Source organism: Indicator indicator, chromosome 8 (genome assembly GCF_027791375.1).
Source record: "Indicator indicator isolate 239-I01 chromosome 8, UM_Iind_1.1, whole genome shotgun sequence".
Taxonomy (NCBI): Eukaryota; Metazoa; Chordata; class Aves; order Piciformes; family Indicatoridae; genus Indicator; species Indicator indicator.
The window spans coordinates 32,018,203-32,036,596 of NC_072017.1; the positions used below are offsets into that span (position 1 = coordinate 32,018,203).

Sequence of the window (18,394 nt, forward strand, 5' to 3'; positions counted from 1 at the left end):
TTCTATTTCTATTATCTATTCTATATACTATATATACTATATAGTATATATATACTATAATTGGTCCCAGCTTTGGAAATAATCCTGACAAGTCTGAATGAAACTAGGTTAGAAATCCTAATCTTTTTTTTTTAACAATTTAAATAGTTGTTTTGTTGATGTTTTGAGTTCAATGGATGCCGACAGGTTAAAAAAACGTATAAATAAATTGTTATTCCCAAATTCCAGGTTCTAGGAATTCAACTCCCTTTTCCTGAAGAATGCCATTTGCAACTGCAAGTCTGCACTCCTGGGAAGAGACATCCAGTCAGTCTAAATTCCATTCTGTCCTAGTTTAGAGCGGGACAGGTTGCTCTATTGCTCCAAAAGGGGCAAAAGACTAACACTGAGACAAATGGATTGGATAGACACAGAAAGTTTAAATGGAAAAGCAATTTATATATTACAAAACCTAGAAAGCATAGTGGTGAGCACAGCAAAGTATATAAAGTCCAAGGAAATCACAGGCTCACAGCATGTTAGGGGTTGGAAGGGACCTTTGAAGGTCATTGAGTATTGTGTCCAGTTTTGGGCACCTCAAAACAGGAAAAATGTGGAGGTGCTGGAACAAGGGCAGAGGAGGGCAAGGAAGCTTGGGAAGGCCTGAAAAAAAAATCTGATGAAGAGCAACTGAAGGAGCTAGGGATGATTAGTTTCAAAAAGAAGAGGCTGAGGGGAGATCTCATTGCTATCTACAACTGCCTGAAAGGACCCTATGGAGAGGTTGGTGCTGGTCTCTTCTCACAGGTAATTAGTGATAGAACAAGAGGGAATGGCCTCATGCTGCAACTGGGCAGGTTTAGGCTGGACATTAGAAAAAAAAAAATTCTGGGAAAGAGTGGTCAGGCATTGGAATGTGCTGCCCAGGGAGGTGGTGGAATCACCAAGCCTGGATGAATTTAAGAGTCATTAAGAGTGCTTAGGGATATATTTTAGGGTTGATCTTGTAGAATAGGGTTAATGGTTGGATTTGATGATCCTGAGGATCTTTTCCAACCTGAATGTTTCTGTGATTCTGTGACTTCAGTGTCCTGGTTTCTGCCTGTGGCTCTGCACTCCTGTTTTGTCTCAACACTTATCTGCTTTGAGCAGTAGGTTTTCTAGGCAAGAGCTGTCAAGTTGCAGAGGGCCCACCAAAGCATGAACTCTCCCCAGCTGGGGACTTCTCATGTCACTACAAGGAAAATAAGGATAAGTTGTTAACTCTGAGATGTGCACATCAACTCCCTTGGCTGCCACACTGTTACCTAGTAGTTGGGATGCCAATAGATGAACACATTTCCTTGCTCACATCAAATATTACAGAAAACTTCCTCTAGGAACAGATGAGATGAGTTCTTGAAATGACTGAAAACCCCCCTGCAAGGGCTTAGTAAACAGGCCAGGTGGCTATTTTATTATGCTGACAGACTGAACGTCTTAGAAGTTCTCACTTGCCCCATGTGCTCTTAGTAGAAAGTTTTATTGTATTCCTCTACACACACAGGCTTCTGTTGCAATCTCCCTTGAGAGAGCTTTGCTTACCTCCTGGAGGCTGGAAAACTCCCCTGCTCTTTGTGCACTAATCTGCTCTGGAGGAGCAGCAGCCCTCACCAAACTGCTCTGCCCTGGAATTCTTCCCTGAATGCTTGCTTTCAAAACAAGCCAAAAGGGGAAATGAATGCATCAGAGGTTCTGGCATGTTACATTAAACAAGCAGGGCATGTGCAGAATATATGTGCTTTGGGAAGAAAGTGATGTTAGTATCAGGTTAACCCTGTTTGCTACTCAAGATCTTTGTACACACAGGCAGGAGACTGGAAAAGGGCAGCAGTTAACCATTTTGTGCACAAGGATGACAAACTGCATCCCTTTTATTCACCTGGGCACCATCATTGTTAAAGGGAACCTTGTGAACTTCATTCCACCTTTCAGACAAAAGGATTTCAAAGTGCTCTCCAATTGCCATCATGACTTCACATCAATTCACTCTCCACTACAAGGCAGATTTTTTTTTTTTTAGCAAGGTGAATCTGCTTTAGCAGAGAGGGTGGACCAGATGATCTCTCTTCCAACCCCTACCATTTCTGTGATTTCATGAATGGAATTACTAATCTGATAATAACATCTGAACATGAGCCAGCAGTGTGCCTGGGTGGCCAAGAAGGCCAATGGCATCCTGGCCTGCATCAGGAATAGTGTGGCCAGCAGGAGCAGGGAAGTCATTCTGCCCTGTGCTCAGCACTGCTTAGACCACACCTTGAGTGCTGTGTCCAGTTCTGGGCTCCTCAATTTAAGAAGGACATCGAGATATTTTAACATGTCCAGAGAAGGGCAGTGAGGCTGGGGAGGGGTCTGGAGCACAGCCCTGTGAGGAGAGGCTGAGGGAGCTGGGGGTGTTTAGCCTGGAGAAGAGGAGGCTCAGGGGAGACCTCATTGCTGTCTACAACTCCCTGAAGGGAGGTTGTAGCCAGGTGGGGGTTGGGCTCTTCTCCCAGGCAACAGTGACAGAACAAGAGGACACAGTCTCAAGCTGCACCAGGGGAAGTTTAGGCTGGAGGTGAGGAGAAAGTTCTTCCCAGAAAGAGTAATTGGCCATTGGAATGTGCTGCCCAGGGAGGTGGTGGAGTCACCGTCCCTGGAGGTGTTCCAAAAAAGCTTGGATGTGGCACTTGGAGCCATGGGTTAGTTGTTGGAGGTGTTAGGGATTAGGTAATAATCTTTGATAATCTTTGAGTTTTTGTGAAACCTGGTTGATTCTGTGGTTTTGTGATCTTCACCATGGTATACATCTCATTATTTCAAGTGGTGGATCAGCTGCTTAAATTTCTAAGTCCTTAAGCTGCATGGAGAGTTAACCTGGAGTGTTGCCTGTAATGATGAGTGAAGATGTTTTGCATCTTTTCTTCCATTCTTAAGGGGCAGTAGTATGTCTCAGTCTTTTCAAGCTAATTTATTCCAGTATCTGAAGGGGCCTTACAAGAAGGATGGAGAGAGACTGTTTACAAAAGCTTGCAGTGATAGGACAGGGATGAATGGCTTCAAACTAGAGAAGAGCAGATTTAGATTGGATGTTAGGAACAAGTTCTTTACTATGAGGGTGGTGGAACACTGGAACAGGTTGCCCAGGGAGGTGGTTGAGGCCCTATCCCTGGAGATATTCAGGTTGCCAGGGGCTGGCAACCTGATCTAGTTGGAGGTGTCCCTGCTGACCACAGGGGGTTCAGACTGGATGATCTTTGGAGTTCCCTTGCAGCCTGGACCATTCTATGATTCTATTTAAACCCATAGGAACAAAGGAAAATTCCACAGTGGATCTGATGACTCCTGACAATGATTCACAAGAAGAAATCTCCTTTTGGCCCTATTCAATGCTGGATTTGTATTCCACATTGTGAGACTGTACAAAGTGAACAGTTATTACCACACAGAGCAACAGTACTATTTATGTACCTATATAATCCATAGTCCTCAAGTGCAAACCTGTGCTGAGGTATTACCTTGCTGCTGTAAGACATCTAGCCCTGCGTTTCAAAAGAAATTGAAAGCACAACTTAGCTCTCTATGAAAGGCCACAGTGGTCTAGTAAAGCTGAGAGTGAGCTGAAAAAGGCAGACTGCTTGTCTCCTTCTGACTGTGATTCTGCCCAGCCTACACATTACAAGCATGATACCATGAGGATGAGCAGAGGGCTGGAGCACCTCTCCTATGGACACAGACTCAGTCTGGAGAAGAGAAGGCTCTAAGGAGACCTTCTTGTGGCCTTCCAGTATCTGAAGGGGGCTCCAAGAAAGCTGATGAGGGACTTTTGAGGGTGTCAGGAAGTGATAGGACTGGGGGGAATGGAGCAAAACTAGAAGTGGGTAGATTCAGATTGGATGTTAGGAAGAAGTTTTTCCCCATGAGGGTGGTGAGACACTGGAGCAGGTTCCCCATAGAGGTGGTGGCAGCCCCATCCCTGGAGATTTTTGCAGCCAGGCTGGCTGTGGCTGTGAGCAACCTGCTGTAGTGTGAGGTGTCCCTGCCCATGGCAGGGGGGTTGGAACTGGCTGAGCCTTGAGGTCCCTTCCAACCCTGACTATTTTATGATTCTATGATTTCAGGTAAGACAAACAGCTTTATCAGCATGGACAGGCTCCAATCTCCTGCCATGGACATTCTGTACTTATTTAGTCAGGAGAGGGAGAATATAGATCTGAACACTGTCACTCAACAGAAAGGCCACTTGGTGACATGTTCTGAGCATGTCACCTACACACCACCACTCAGGTAATAAGCCTTCAGCACAACAATGGTACACAGCTAACTCTCCTCAGAGGTTGTCCACCTTTTTCCTGGTTACCAGCAGCGTTTTACACATAGTGCAAAGCAGAATGTGGCCCCCTGGGGACCTTTAGCATCTCTTTGGTATCACACACACAGACTTGCAGTCATTCTAAACTAAGCCCAGCAAAATTGGGCTGGGTTTGTACACTTTCCCTTGTACATTTCTTTAAACATATCTGTGATCCAGTGAAGGGAACTGCTTGTGCTATGTGTGAGCCAGCAGTGGAAGGCTTTGCTTTCTTAGTCCCCACACAGAGCCCCCACCAGAGTCATTAGGCAGGACAAGCGTAGGGCTCGTTGCAGCGTTTCAGTTTGCAGTGACCCCCTGCAAAAGGCTTCAGAAAGTGTTGTTCCTTGCACTGAGGTATTTACCACAGTCCTCACACCTCAGATGGGAAATAATGCAACTTTTGGAGGCAGCAGCACAATTAGTGTGGGTGGTAACCAGCCCATTCTTCTTACAGCTACAGCACATTTTGTTCCAGAAGATTATATTAATGCACCTGCAGATATTATGAAATTTTCATCATGGGACGTGCTAGGCAATATTGTGGATTTGCAAACTTCAAAGAGCAATGACCACCCTAAATTTTCACCCATGCTGCTTTTCTTCCTCAATTCAGCCTGCTGGCTCTCTGCTGGCTCTCTAGTTTAATGCCTTTAACGTTAACAGAAAAACACTAACTAGACCTTATTGCCATCTACAACTCCCTGAAGGGAGGCTGTAGCCAGGTGGGGGTTGGTCTCTTCTCCCAGGCAAGCAGTGACAGAAGGAGAGGACACAGTCTCAAACTGCACCAGGGGAGGTTTGGGCTTGATGTGAGGAAGAAATTCTTCCCAGAAAGAGAGATTGACCATTGGAATGGGCTGCCCAGGGTGTGGAATCACTGTCCCTGGAAGTGTTTAAAATAAGCCTGGATGAGGCACTCAGTGCCATGGTTTAGTTGATTAGATGGTGTTGGGTGACAGGCTGGACTTAGAATCATAGAATTGTTAGGGTTGGAAAGGAACTCAAGGATCATCTAGTTCCAACCCCCCCTGCCATGGGCAGGGATAGCTCACACTGGATCACACTTGATGACGTCGAAGGTCTTTTCCAACCCGGTTAATTCTGTTTGACTCTGTGTAATTGGATAAGGGAGTGTATGTGTGCACCAGAAAGAGCTAAATAGGTGTGGCAGCAAAGCTGCACAAGAAATGCCACAGTTAGTGGTAAGCACAAACTGCAGCTCTGGGTGTAAACTGCTGTAATTACAAGGGATGGGGAAAGCTGCATAGTTTTTATCCCCACAGAAATCGATAGTGGTACAGACTCTTTGCTGGAGCAGGGGCAGTCTGCTGAAAGAGCTTATTGATCTATCCAGGGCTGGATGTGAGGAAGAAATTCTTCCCAGAAAGAGATTTTCCTTTGGAATGTGCTGTCCAGGGAGGTGGTGGAGTCACTGTCCCTGGAAGTGTTTAAAATAAGACTGGATGAGGCATTTGGAGCCATGGTTTAGTTGATTAGATGCTGTTGGGTGATAGGTTGGACTGGATGATCTCAAAGGTCTTTTCCAACTTGGTGAATACTGTGATTCTGTGATACCATGGAAAAAGGTATGGTGTTTTAGGAATGAAGGAAGTCCTGTGTTCCTTCCTAGCTCAGCAGGCAGATGTGTTATGAATCCAGATTTTGCATAAACTGAGAAGGAGGAATAAAGAAAAACAGAGAGAGGGAGAGAAAGAGAGAGAGAGCAGCAGGCACACTGCCACCGAGTGCAGCAAATCAATCTCAGCAGTGATGGATCAGGGAGAAGAACTGTAAGTTTTACAGGTACATGAAACCCTGTGAGTATAAAGACACCATTAAAACACTGCCATTAAATTCAAGCACTGAAGGATTATCCACAGCCCCTGGAGCCAAGCAGGTCAATATATGACTGTGTATTTTTCATTACCATTTTTTATATACAGCCTCACCTCTTTCCTGCTCTTGAAGACTTCTGCTTTATGCTCAGCTCCATTTTCACAAATAAAATGCAATAGAGCACCAACAGATAAATGAGATCCCTAAAGGCCTTTTATTCTGCCTTGCCATTATATCTACTTTTCCACCAGATCTCTGCTTAAATGGCTCTCTTTATGCACATCACAAAGATGCCATCCACCTGTTTAAATATAATCAGATAGCAAAGAGCTCTTCTGTATGGGGAAAGGTATCCTTTCCTCCTAATTTACCATAATGACTTATTCACACTGCTGCAGCAAGTGGTACATCAGCTTCTCCACCATAAGAGTCACCTAAGTGTTGTTATACAGTAAGATAGAATCATAGAATTGTTAGGGTTGGAAAGGACCTCAAGGATCATCCTGTTCAAATCCCCCTGCCATGGGCAGGGACACCTCACACTACATCAAGCTGCTCACAGCCACATCCAGCCTGCCTTTAAAAACCTCCAGGGATGAGGCTTCCACCACCTCCCTGGGCAACCTCTGCCAGTGTCTCACCACCCTCATGAGGAAGAATTTGTGGGTGGTTGTTTGTTTATTTATTTATTCCCCCTGCCCTGTCTTTAGAAAAGAGAAAGAGAGGAGCTCTGAATCTCTCTCACCTTTCTGTCTTGGCCATAAAAACCAAACATTTTGAGGAATTACAGTTTCATAGGCTACTGACATTGACTAATAGTTTTTAAGATGATTAAAGTGTTTGTGTGGGCTGCACTGAAGAATGTTTTTTGTTTTGGTTTGGTTTGTTTTTTGCAGATCTGGGAAATCTGAGAGCGAATGGCCATGCTGTGCCACAGGGCAGCTCAGAATTTCTGCCAGCACAGCAGCCACCTGCATGGCTCTTACTCAGGAAGTAGAGCTGGTTATTAGCTAGTAGTGGCACGTTTCTGTCATGGTGACTGTTTCAGTCAAAAGAAATCTGCCTCAGAGAACAAAAACTCCTGGCTCCTTTTTTTCATGAGAAAAGTCACAGAATTTTATGATCTGGGCACCTAGATACCAGAGAATTACAGCCACGAGGCTTTGGGCAACGGAGAGCTGAGGCTCAACAGAGAAATACTGCAGTGTTAGAATGAAGGAACAGGGGAGAGGATTTTGACTCAGGTGGTTGTTGTGCACAGGAAATGTGAAAGGAAGTTTCAATGCACTAGCAACAAAGAGAAGTCCTCATTTTTGAGAAGAGGTGGGGTGCAGGGAAGACTAACTGTTTGGCAGTGTCTGTCAGGATCACAGTAAAAGTCTTCTTTTTTTTACTTGTTGCTTTTATCAGTCACAAAGGCAGGAGTGTGGCATGAACGGTTGCAGACAGAAGGGACTTCAGTGCTAGAGCTGATCTCTGGAAGGCTGCAGCATGCTAACCATATATGAAGTTTGCATGGGGGTTGCACAGATACAGAGCACCTCTTCCTACTATGAGGATTCTGAAATTCAAAAAAGGGCACAACTATTGTATGTAGAGCAACACCCAGCCACCATTCCTGACAGCAAGAAGCCACAAGCTGATCTGCTTTGCCAAGTTTACTCTTTGGAAAATGCTGGCTTTGCCCTAAACCCTCTACTTAACATTTGCATCACCGTAAGACTCACTGCCAGGCTTCTACAGGGCAGTAGGGAGAGAGACTGTTTGGTGAGGAGGGCAGGGTGGAGAGGGCTCTATTATCAGGTAATCCATTGCTACTCAACTTCATAAACCTCAGAGTACAGAACACTCATCTTCAGGGAACAGGAGTGAGGTGTCTATACTGGATTAATTAATTTCTCCACCCTACAAATGACTCTGTGACTTTAGGTCTCTGATATTGATGCACAGCAGTTGCAGGTTTTTCTTTGGCCACACAGATCCCCTGTGGTAGTTTTAGGTTGTGCCTAGAAAATTTTCCACAGGTCTTGACCAGCAAGTGATAGAATATAAATAAATTACCATTGGATGTAAAAGGAAAATAATGATAAGGTCTAAAGAATCCCATTGGACAGATATCTAACATAAAGTTAGATTTAGGAAGAAATTCTTCCCAGAAAGAGAGATTGGCCACTGGAATGGGCTGCCCAGGGAGGTGGTGGAGTCACCATCCCTGGAAGTGTTTAAAACAAGACTGGATGAGGGACTTAGTGCCATGGTTTAGTTAATTAGATGGTGCTGGGTGATAGGTTGGACTGGATGATCTTGAAGGACTTTTCCAACCTGGTTAATTCTGGGATTCTGTGATTTGTAAACTAATTTTGCCTCTTTTTTCAGCTTCCTTTGCTCTGGCTCTGGCTAGTAGCTGGCAGATACTAGCTACTGCTTCTGCTGGCTTTGCTGACCTTGGCTGCTTTGCTTTCTTGTGGCTAAGTACTAACAAATGACTCTCTGCTCTTTTCTCTTGTGCCGTGTACAGAGGGGAGGGAAGGGAGCAGGGGGAGAAGCTGTTGGTAGCCCCCTGGTTTTGTCCAGGGGGGGTTTGTGTTGCTTGTAAATTGTTACTATATGCAAATATTGTATATTTTGTGCATGTTCATTGCATTTCATATTTCTAGATTGCAGTTTTGCTTGTAAACAAAGCTTCGTTTGCTTTCCAGCTGAGCTGGTCTGACAATTTTATGCTGGCAGGTAATTTCCAACCCACCACAATCCCAGCTCCCAGAGGCATCAAGAGCAACACTTACCCTGCATGCAGAGCCCATCGGTGCAGTTCTTGGACTGCAGCACCAGCCCCTCACAGTCCTTCCCCCCATTCTTTGGTGCTGGGGCCATGCACTCCCTCCGGCGCCAGTGGGTGCACTCCGTGCCGCAGGCTGACCACTTGCTCCAGGATGTCCACTTGCCGTCCACTGAGACAAGGAAAGGACACAACTCGTTAGGAGGGACATCAAGTTGAGATTGAGTGAGAGCAATGGCATCCTGGCCTGGATCAGGAATAGTGTGGCCAGCAGCAGCAGGGAAATCATTCTGCCCCTGTATTCAGCACTGGTTAGGTTACACCTTGAGTGCTGTGTCCAGTTCTGGGACCCTCAGTTCAAGAGAGATGTTGAGGGACTGGAAGGTGTCCAGAGAAGGGCACCAAGGCTGGGGAGGGGTCTGGAGCACAGCCCTGTGAGGAGAGGCTGAGGGAGCTGGGGGTGTTTAGCCTGGAGAAGAGGAGGCTCAGGGGAGACCTCATTGCTCTCTACAACTCCTTGAAGGGAGGTTGTAGCCAGGTGGGGGTTGGGCTCTTCTCCCAGGCAACCAGCAATAGATCAAGAGGACACAGTCTCAAGCTGTGCCAGGGGAGGTTTAGGCTGGATGTTAGGAAGAAATTCTTCCCAGAAGGAGAGATTGGCCATTGGAATGTGCATCCCAGGGAGGTGGTGGAGTCACCCTCCCTGGAGGTGTTTAAAATAAGACTGGATGAGGAACTTAGTGCCATGGTTTAGTTGATTAGATGGTGTTGGGTGATAGATTGGACTAGATGATCTTGCAGGTCTTTTCCAACCTGGCTGATTCTGTGATTCTGTGATTTTGGCACAAGCCATTTCCGTGTCTGAACTCCAGCCAGAAATGTTCAACCTCTATCTCCTACAAGTTGAATCTCTGAATGTGCAGCAAATGCCCTGAATTACCAGGGCTGTGACATTGCTGCAAGACACATAAAAAAGTAGTGTTGAATCCCTTGCTGCTTGTTGTAATGTACTCACTATTTTATCTGCTTGCATAATGCAATTTCCTATCAATTGACTGAAATGATGGATTTATTGTTAAGGAGGAGAAATCTTTTGTAACTAATAATGTTGTCCTGAAACAACTGATTACAAACAAACTATTTATCTAGGGCTATGCATTGGACTTTTGAGGGTGTCAGGTAGTGATAGGACTGGGGGGAATGGAGCAAAACTAGAAATGGGTAGATTCAGATTGGATGTTAGGAAGAAGTTCTTCCCCATGAGGGTGGTGAGACACTGGCAGAGGTTGCCCAGGGAGGTGGTGGAAGCCTCATCCCTGGAGGGTTTTGCAGCCAGGCTGGATGTGGCTGTGAGCAACCTGCTGTAGTGTGAGGTGTCCCTGCCCATGGCAAGGATGTTGGAAGTGGATGATCCTTGAGGTCCCTTCCAACCCTGACAATTCTATGATTCGATGATTTTTCATACTGAACCTGGACAAAGAGTGGTGCAAGCTATCTTCTGAACGCTCTGTCCCTCGCAGAAGGCACCGCCATTGAGTGGGGCAGGATTGGTGCAGGTCCTTGTACGCTTCTGAAAGCCTCTCCCACATCGGCTGTTGCACACCGACCACTCAGTCCAGGTAGACCAGCCTCCATTCACTGGAAAGCAAGAGAGAAAGAGCAGGATTGCACCTCTGACTCTGTGCCATTGTCTTAGTTTTAGTTTTAGAGTGGACAGAAAGATATTTCACCCCTCCCCAAAGGTGTGAAATAAAAACGCTCCTCGCAGAATTGGAAATTTAAACAGAAATATGATTTACAAATATTTACACTATTTACACAAATGCAAAACACCCAAAGCCACATTTCAGCTTACAACAACCTCATTAAGCCAAAAACTTTCCAACAACCCAGCTTCAATCCCCCCCCAGGCTTCTCACCATTCCTCCCTACCCCTCCAAGCTAAGCCAAGTGGCGCAGCTACAAAATCAGCTTTGCCAAGGCTGAGCCATGCAGGAAACCTCCCCCACACTACAAGAGATAAGAGATCCACGCTGGGAAGGGAGAGAGAGGCATTAAAAAAGGGACAAATTGACTCTGCAACCTGTTTATATAGCAGATGCAGGGCTTAGGGGATAAACCAAAAAAAGATGACAATTTTTTGCACCCACCTTTTCAACTCTATGGAGATGACAATTTCCTGTGCCTATCTAGCCCCCTGGAGGAGTTTTCAACTTTATGCTTAAGACATCCAGTCTTTGACCCACAACAGTCATTCTGTCTCCAACAACAGTCAAAAGTGATGGCTGGGAAGAGCACAAGAAGCAACTCTGAACAGAAACAAACCCTGTTCTCAAGCATACCAAATGCACAGCATGGCAGAAGTCATTGTACAAGTCAAAGAATTGCTGACACTGAATGAAAGCCACCATTTGGTAACTGCTAGGGCTGGGAGGTGACCTGCCTTTTGCTGGAAACTGACCTGACCCACCACTCAGCACCTGGTGGCATGTGTGTGGCCACCATCTGTGGTAGTTTCAGGCTATGCCTTTAAAATTTTTCACAGATCTTGAACAGAAAGTGGTAGAATGTAAATAAATCACCATTGGGTGTAAAAAGGAAAAGAATGATCCCATAAACAAAATAAACAATCCCATTGGAAGAGATAAAGGACTTTAGCTTGCAAGACAATCTTTCTCTCTTCTCCCTTCTTTGCTTTGGGAGAGATTAACTTGCTTCTGCTTGACCTTGGCTGCATTGTTTTGGCTAAGTCTAACAAAATATCTCTCTGCTCCATTCTCTTGTCCCTTTTGTGTACAAGAGGGTAAGGGGAGGGAGGGAGGAAGAAGCTATTAGCAGTTCCCCTAGTCAAAGACCAGGGGGGTCCTTATACTGTTTATTAATTGTAAGTATCTGTAAATATTGTAAATCCTGTATATTCTGTACATAGTCATTGCATTTCATTGTAGATTGTAGCTTTGTTTGTAAATACAGCTATCATTTACTTCCAGCTGAGCTGGTCTGGCAAATTTAATGTTGGGAGGGAATTTTCAACCCACCACACCATCTCTGCAGGTTCAGAGAGCACTCACAGCTCTGCCTGCGTCTTTATGTTTCTGCATTCATCTCAGTTACAAAACAAAGTCCATCCCTCAGTATCACAAACACTGCTTAATTAGCCCTATTCAGTCAGTTTTCTATGAAAACTGGACCAAAAGGCCCTCATTGCAACTTCAAGAAAGCAACTGCTCACAATGAAATCTAAATGCTACCCTGAATATGAAATGAATATTAGGGATAATCACAGGGAAATTTTTCCTGCTTGTCTATCCTATAATTAAGTTGATTGTAAGGAACACCAGGACAGTCAGCTGGCACTCTGTCAGAGCAGGTTTGGCTCTGGTGGTTATCCTTGCCTGAGACACATTGGGGCAGTAACTCTGCAGTGGGGGCGAAGGCTCAGACTGGTGGGGCAGAGCTGCAGCACAGCACAGCCTGAAAGAGACACCAGGAGGGCATGTTCTTGGCCCTCTCCCCAGCCAAAGCACAATTATCTTCAATATTAGATCAAGGCTGTGGATGCAGACACAGAGTATTATTATCCCATGCCTCCTGTTCCCCTGGTGTTCATTTTTAAGCTAGTTTGTGTGCTTACAAACTGCAGTCCCAGAGCACTTTGCTACTTTGCCCCTGACATCAGAGCATGTTTTGGTAGCAGACACCAAAAGTAAGTTTATTTAAAGACATATAAGAAGATAAAAGATTCTGCTTGTGCTCTGCCATTCTTAAGGTTTCAGTTTTATTTCTGAAAAGCAACACTAAGCAAGTGAAATATGTTGGTAGAAACAAAGTTTTGGACAGTTCTGCTGGAGGAAGGGACCTAAGGTTCCTTGCTGCATTCAGCCAGCCTGTGTTATGGCAACAGATGCAACCTTCTTCTCTTCAATGAGGCAGCTAGTTGGTGTGTAGGTGCCTTTTCCTGCTTTAATGCTGTTGTCACAAGTAAGCTGAGCCATCAGAACAATCCTCACTATCAATACAGACTGGGGGAGCAACCAATCTCATGTGGCCAAAGCCAATCATGCACAGTGGCATGATCCATGAGTCAGTAGGCACATGAAACCAGGCCAGAAAAATCCTCACTATCAGTACAGACTGGGGGAGGAGATGAGAGAAAGCAGCCCTGAGGAAAAGGATTTGGGGGTGCTGATGGATGAGAGGCTGGACAGGAGCAGGCAGTGTGAGCTTGCAGCACAGAAGGCAAATCACAGCCTGGGCTGCATCCAAAGCAGCATTGCCAGAGAGGTGATTCTGCCACTTTGCTCTGCTCTGCTGAGACCTCACCTGCAGTGCTGTGTTCAGGTCTGGAGCCCTCAATATAGGAAGGACATGAACCTGATGGAGAAGGTCCAGAGGAGGGCCATGAAAATGGTCAGGGGGTTGGAGCAGCTCTGCTATGAGGACAGGCTGAGGGAGCTGGGGGTGTTCAGCCTGGAGAAGAGAAGGCTCCAGGAAGACCTAAGAGCAGCCTGCCAGGATGTGAAGGGGGCTACAGGAAGGCTGGAGAGAGACTGTTTGCAAAGGGCTGCAGGGACAGGATGAGGGACAATGGCTTCAAACTAGAGCAGAGCAGATTGAGATTGCATATCAGGAACAAGTTCTTTACTATGAGGTTGGTGGAACACTGGAAGAGGTTTCCCAGGGAGGTGGTTGAAGCTCCTTCCCTGGAGATATTCAAGGTGAGGCTGGATGAGGCCCTGGGCAACCTGATCTAGTTGGGGATGTCCCTGCTGACTGCAGGAAGGTTGGACTGGATGACCTCTGGAGGTCCCTTCCAGCCTGGATCATTCTATGCTTCTATGATTCTCAGCATTTTCAGTACTGACCCTTGACTGCACTCACTCTGTATGGCTGCAAGCCAGCAGGCAGCACAGGCAGCCTAAGCTGCTGCAGACACTGTCCTGAGGGCAGCTGCTGGACGTGTGCAGAGTGCATGGGATTGCAAAATACTTTGCAGTTGACCAACTGCAAAGAGCAAAATAATAACTTTCCATGTGTGCCAAGAACAACAGCCTGACATGTTGGCACCCTTTAATTGGAACATGCTGCAGAAGCCACCTCCTTGACACACTGGCACCTCTTATTGCAAGAATGCATTTTACTTATATATGTGCTTGGGTTTTGTTTGTTAAGTGATAGATTAAAAAAAAAAGAGAAATATAAACAGCCACTCTGAGCAATAGAATGTCTTGGGGGGTGTTAGGGTTTTGCTAGGGACTTCTGCTTCTGTTAGTTAGCTACTTCTGGTAAGGGCTTTGGTTTAGGGATGCTGCTAGGGACATGCTCAAGACTTTTGTCAGCTGCTTCATCTGTTAAGGGCTTCCATGATTTCTGCTGTTAAGGACACTCTGAGACTGTAAAGCAAGGGATTCTACAAAGCTGTAATAAAGGCCTTCTGAGATTCACTGCTCTCCACATTTCCGAAATCTTCTTGCAACAGGGTTTGTGCACCATTCATTACACAATGGCCCCTGAATTGGGAGAACAGTAGCCTGGTCACTCACTGCAGTAGGAGTCACATACAGGCATTTGGCATCCCCCTGCTGCCCCACTAGTCACTTTGTGTAGCAGGACAAGGGGTTCCAGAGTACCCAGTAATTGCATCCAGTTCTGAAGCCCCTATTACAGGAAAGATCTGGGTGTGCTAGAAGGTGTCCAGAGAAGGGCTACAAGGATGATCAGAGGGCTGGAGCTCCTCTTCTATGAGAACAGACTGAAAAAGTTAGGGCTGTTCAGTCTGGAGAAGAGAAGGCTCTGAGGAGACCTTCTTGTGGCCTTCCAATATCTGAAGAGGGCTCCAATAAAGCTGGGGAGGGACTTTTGAGGGTGTCAGGTAGTGATAGGACTGGGGGGAATAGATCCAAACAAGAAATGGGTAGATTCAGATTGGATGTTAAGAAGAAGTTCTTCCCCATGAGGTTGGTGAGACAGTGGAACAAGTTGCCCAGGGAGGTGGTGGAAGCCTCATCCCTGGAGGTTTTTGCAGCCAGGCTGGATGTGGCTGTGAGCAACCTGCTGTAGTGTGAGGTGTCCCTGCCCATGGCAGGGGTGTTGGAACTGGCTGATCCTTGAGGTCCCTTCCAACCCTGACAGTTCTATGATTCTAAGGCATGACTCACCATAGACAATGACGGTGGCTGTGGTGCTCTTCCTCTTGGCCACAATGTTTTTGGCGACGCAGGTGTAATTGGCTGTGTCCGACAGCCGGGCTTGCTTGATGATCAGGTTGTGATCGATGGTGATGTAAAAATTTCGGTCTTCTACAGGATCAATCACGTCTTCGTTCTTCAGCCACTCCACCTTGGGGTTTCAAAGGGCCAGAAGGGAAGCAGTGAGTCAGCACCATGTCACACCACAACGGGCACACTATCTGTGACCACCCAGAAAGCACTGCGGGATCACGAAGCACTCACCTGATGCATGCTGCCAGCCGAAATGACATGCCATGGCAGAAATGCAGAACTCCTCTCACATCTACCCTTTGCTTCAGGAGCCCTTCCCTCCCACCCTTCCACACAACAGCTCTCTTGCCTTGCCTTGCCTTCAAGATATCAATGCATTTTCAAAGGCTGCCAGGTACTGTACAGAGATAAATAGCTGATCGATGCTTTCAGAGTCCGAAGCAAGGGATAAGGAGGCAGTGATACCTTAGGACCTTATCCACCAACAGAAAATGTCCTTACCTCAGAAACTCCGTAACAGCAGAAAACTCACCCATTTTCACAGTATCACAGTGTATCAGAGGTTGGAAGGGACCTCCAGAGATCATCAGGTCCAACCCCCCTGCCAGAGCAGCATCACTTAGGGTAGTCTGCACAGGAATGCATCCAGGTGGGTTTGGAAAGTCTCCAAAGAAGGACATTCCATGACCCCCCTGGGCAGCCTGTTACAGTGCTCCATCACTCTCACTGTAAAGAAGTTTCTCCTCATGCTGAGGTGAAATCTGTGGTCAAGTTTGAACCCACTGTTCCTTGTCGTATCACTGTAAACCACCAAAAAGAGCTTGACCCCTCCACTTGACACCCACCCCTCAGATATTTATACACATTTATGAGATCCCCTCTCAGTTTTCTCTTCTCCAGACTAAACAGTTCTAAGTCTCTCTTCACAGGGGAGATGCTCAAGTCCCTAAGCATCCTCCTGGCTTTCCAGCAGGTCTTTGTCTCTCTTGAACTAGGGAGCCCAAAACTGGATGCAGTATTCCAGATGTGGTCTCAGCAGGGCAGAGCAGAGGGGGAGCAGAACCTCCCTAGCCCTGCTGGCCACACTTTTCTTGCTGCCCCCCAGGCTCCCATTGGCTCTCTTGGCCACAAGGGCACATTGCTGTCCCATGCAGAACTTGCTGCCCACCAGCACTCCAAGGTCTTTCTCTGTGGAGCTGCTCTCCAGCAGGGCAGCCTCTAGCCTGTCCTGGTGCCTGTTGTTATTTCTCCCCAGATGTAGGACCCTGCACTTGTCCTTATTAAACTTCATGAGGTTCGCCATTTACCCAGCTCTCAGCCTGTCCAGGTCATGTTGGATGTCAGCACAGCCTGACGGGGCTACCTCTTGTCTAAACAGGCAGTTAATAATGCAGTAACCTTTTATGTACCCACTCTGGATCCAGCACAATGAGAGCAGGTCACACTACCAAATTACAAACATGCTACTGGTTTCAAGCACAGGTGTGCTCACAGGCACATGCACAGTGTTGTGTCACTGCAATCAGGATTATAAGGAATAAAGACAGTTGCCAAGGAAATGGGGAATCACAAGGAGTACACCACTGCTTATTTTTCCTTTTCTTTGTGTAAGCTATATTTTATTTCACAGAAACATTAGGGTTGGAAAAAATCCTCAAGTCCAGCCATTAACCCTACTCTACAAGGGTCACCCCTAAACCATATCCCCAAACACCACATCCAAACCACCTTTAAACATACCCAGGGTTGGTGACTCCACCACGTCCCTGGGCAGCACATTCCAACACCTGACCACTCTTGCTGGGAAAAAAATTGTCCTAATGTCCAGTCAAAACCTACCCAAGAGGTTCTATCACTAATTACCTGTGAGAAGAGACCAGCACCAACCTCTCCACAAGGTCCTTTTGGGTAGCTGTAGAGAGTCATGAGGTCTCCCCTCAGGCTCCTCTTTTTCACACTAACCATCCCCAGCTCCTTCAGTTGCTCTCCATCAGATTTATTCTCCAGGCCCTTCACCAACTTTCAATTAAGTGTATTTTCCTTGGTTACACAGGAAAATATTTTCACAAGTGATTTCTAATCTAGACATTGTTCTCTATATTGCCTTCTAGAGAAACACCCTATTATATCCCAGCTGACTGCTGTGAGCTGCCCTAATATCATTTGTCTTCAAATCTAGCAGCTTGTTTTCAAGTGAACCAAACATGCTCTGAAGGATAGGGCTGGGGCCCTGAATGGGACAGGTCTTCATGTCACTGGATCACTTCAGCTTGTGCCCAGGTTTTAATTTAAGGAAAAGGGTGCTGGGCCATCTCTTTTAAACTGTAGTCTTACTCTGAAAAATCAGTCTAGATGATTCCTGGAGGTCCCTTCCAACCTGGTATTCTATGAATCTGTAAACATAAATACAACCAGTCCACTGGCCCCAGGAGGTGCTAACTGCTGAGACTGCTGCATGTGGCTGTGAGCAACCTGCTGTAGTGTGAGGTGTTCCTGCCCATGGCAGGGGGGTTGGAACTGGATGATCCTTGAGGTCCCTTCCAACCCTAACAATTTTATGATTGTATGTCCCCCGACTGTTACCAATATATGTACTAATGTATATGTATTAATATGGCTATGCACATGCACACAAAGAGCCTGGCCATGAGTTTTTCCTTATCATAAGGGACATATTTTAATTGGCAACAACACTGCCATGAAGGATGGTGCAAATGTTCTGTCATAGAGATAACAGATATGGAAAATTACAACAACAGGTAACTGTTTTTTGTTTCATACCAGCCCTCTGGAACAAAGCAGGCACAAAATCCCCATTTCTTTCCTTTTCTTTTTTTTTTTTGTTTTGTTTATTTTTAGTTTTCCACCTAAGAAGATTCATTTGTTTGTTTTTTAATATATTTGCAAACTGATTAGCAAGAGAAAGCTCCTCCATAGTGGTGTAAGAGCAATGAACAAAATTCTGACTCGTATCAACCGTGGATTCTGAGAAGCTGGAGCACTCTCTGACCTTTTGCTCAGAGCTCTTTAGTGCTCTGGGTGCAATTTGCAGAGCAGTGAGGCACAAGGCTCCTGCCAGCTGGGCTGGAGCTGCACATCCAATGCTGCTAACGTGCTGGCAAGCCCTGAGCCACCCCTGTGACTGGCTGAGGAAGGTGCCCGATCCAAGGTGGCTGTAATTGAGAGCAGCACACCTTGTAGCTC

The 18,394-nt window shown here is 46.1% G+C and overlaps 1 protein-coding gene across 1 annotated transcript in view; it reads right to left on the bottom strand.

The window, feature by feature from the left end:
- Positions 1-18,394, bottom strand: part of UNC5C (unc-5 netrin receptor C) — a 358,875-nt gene that overhangs the window by 64,487 nt on the left and 275,994 nt on the right. Inside the window, exons 5-7 of the mRNA XM_054382839.1 lie at positions 15,128-15,308; positions 10,440-10,607; positions 8,977-9,141 (exon numbers count right to left, since the gene is read on the bottom strand). Of these exons, the coding sequence (XP_054238814.1) occupies positions 8,977-9,141; positions 10,440-10,607; positions 15,128-15,308 (514 nt within the window). The remainder of the gene's footprint in view (positions 1-8,976; positions 9,142-10,439; positions 10,608-15,127; positions 15,309-18,394) is intronic.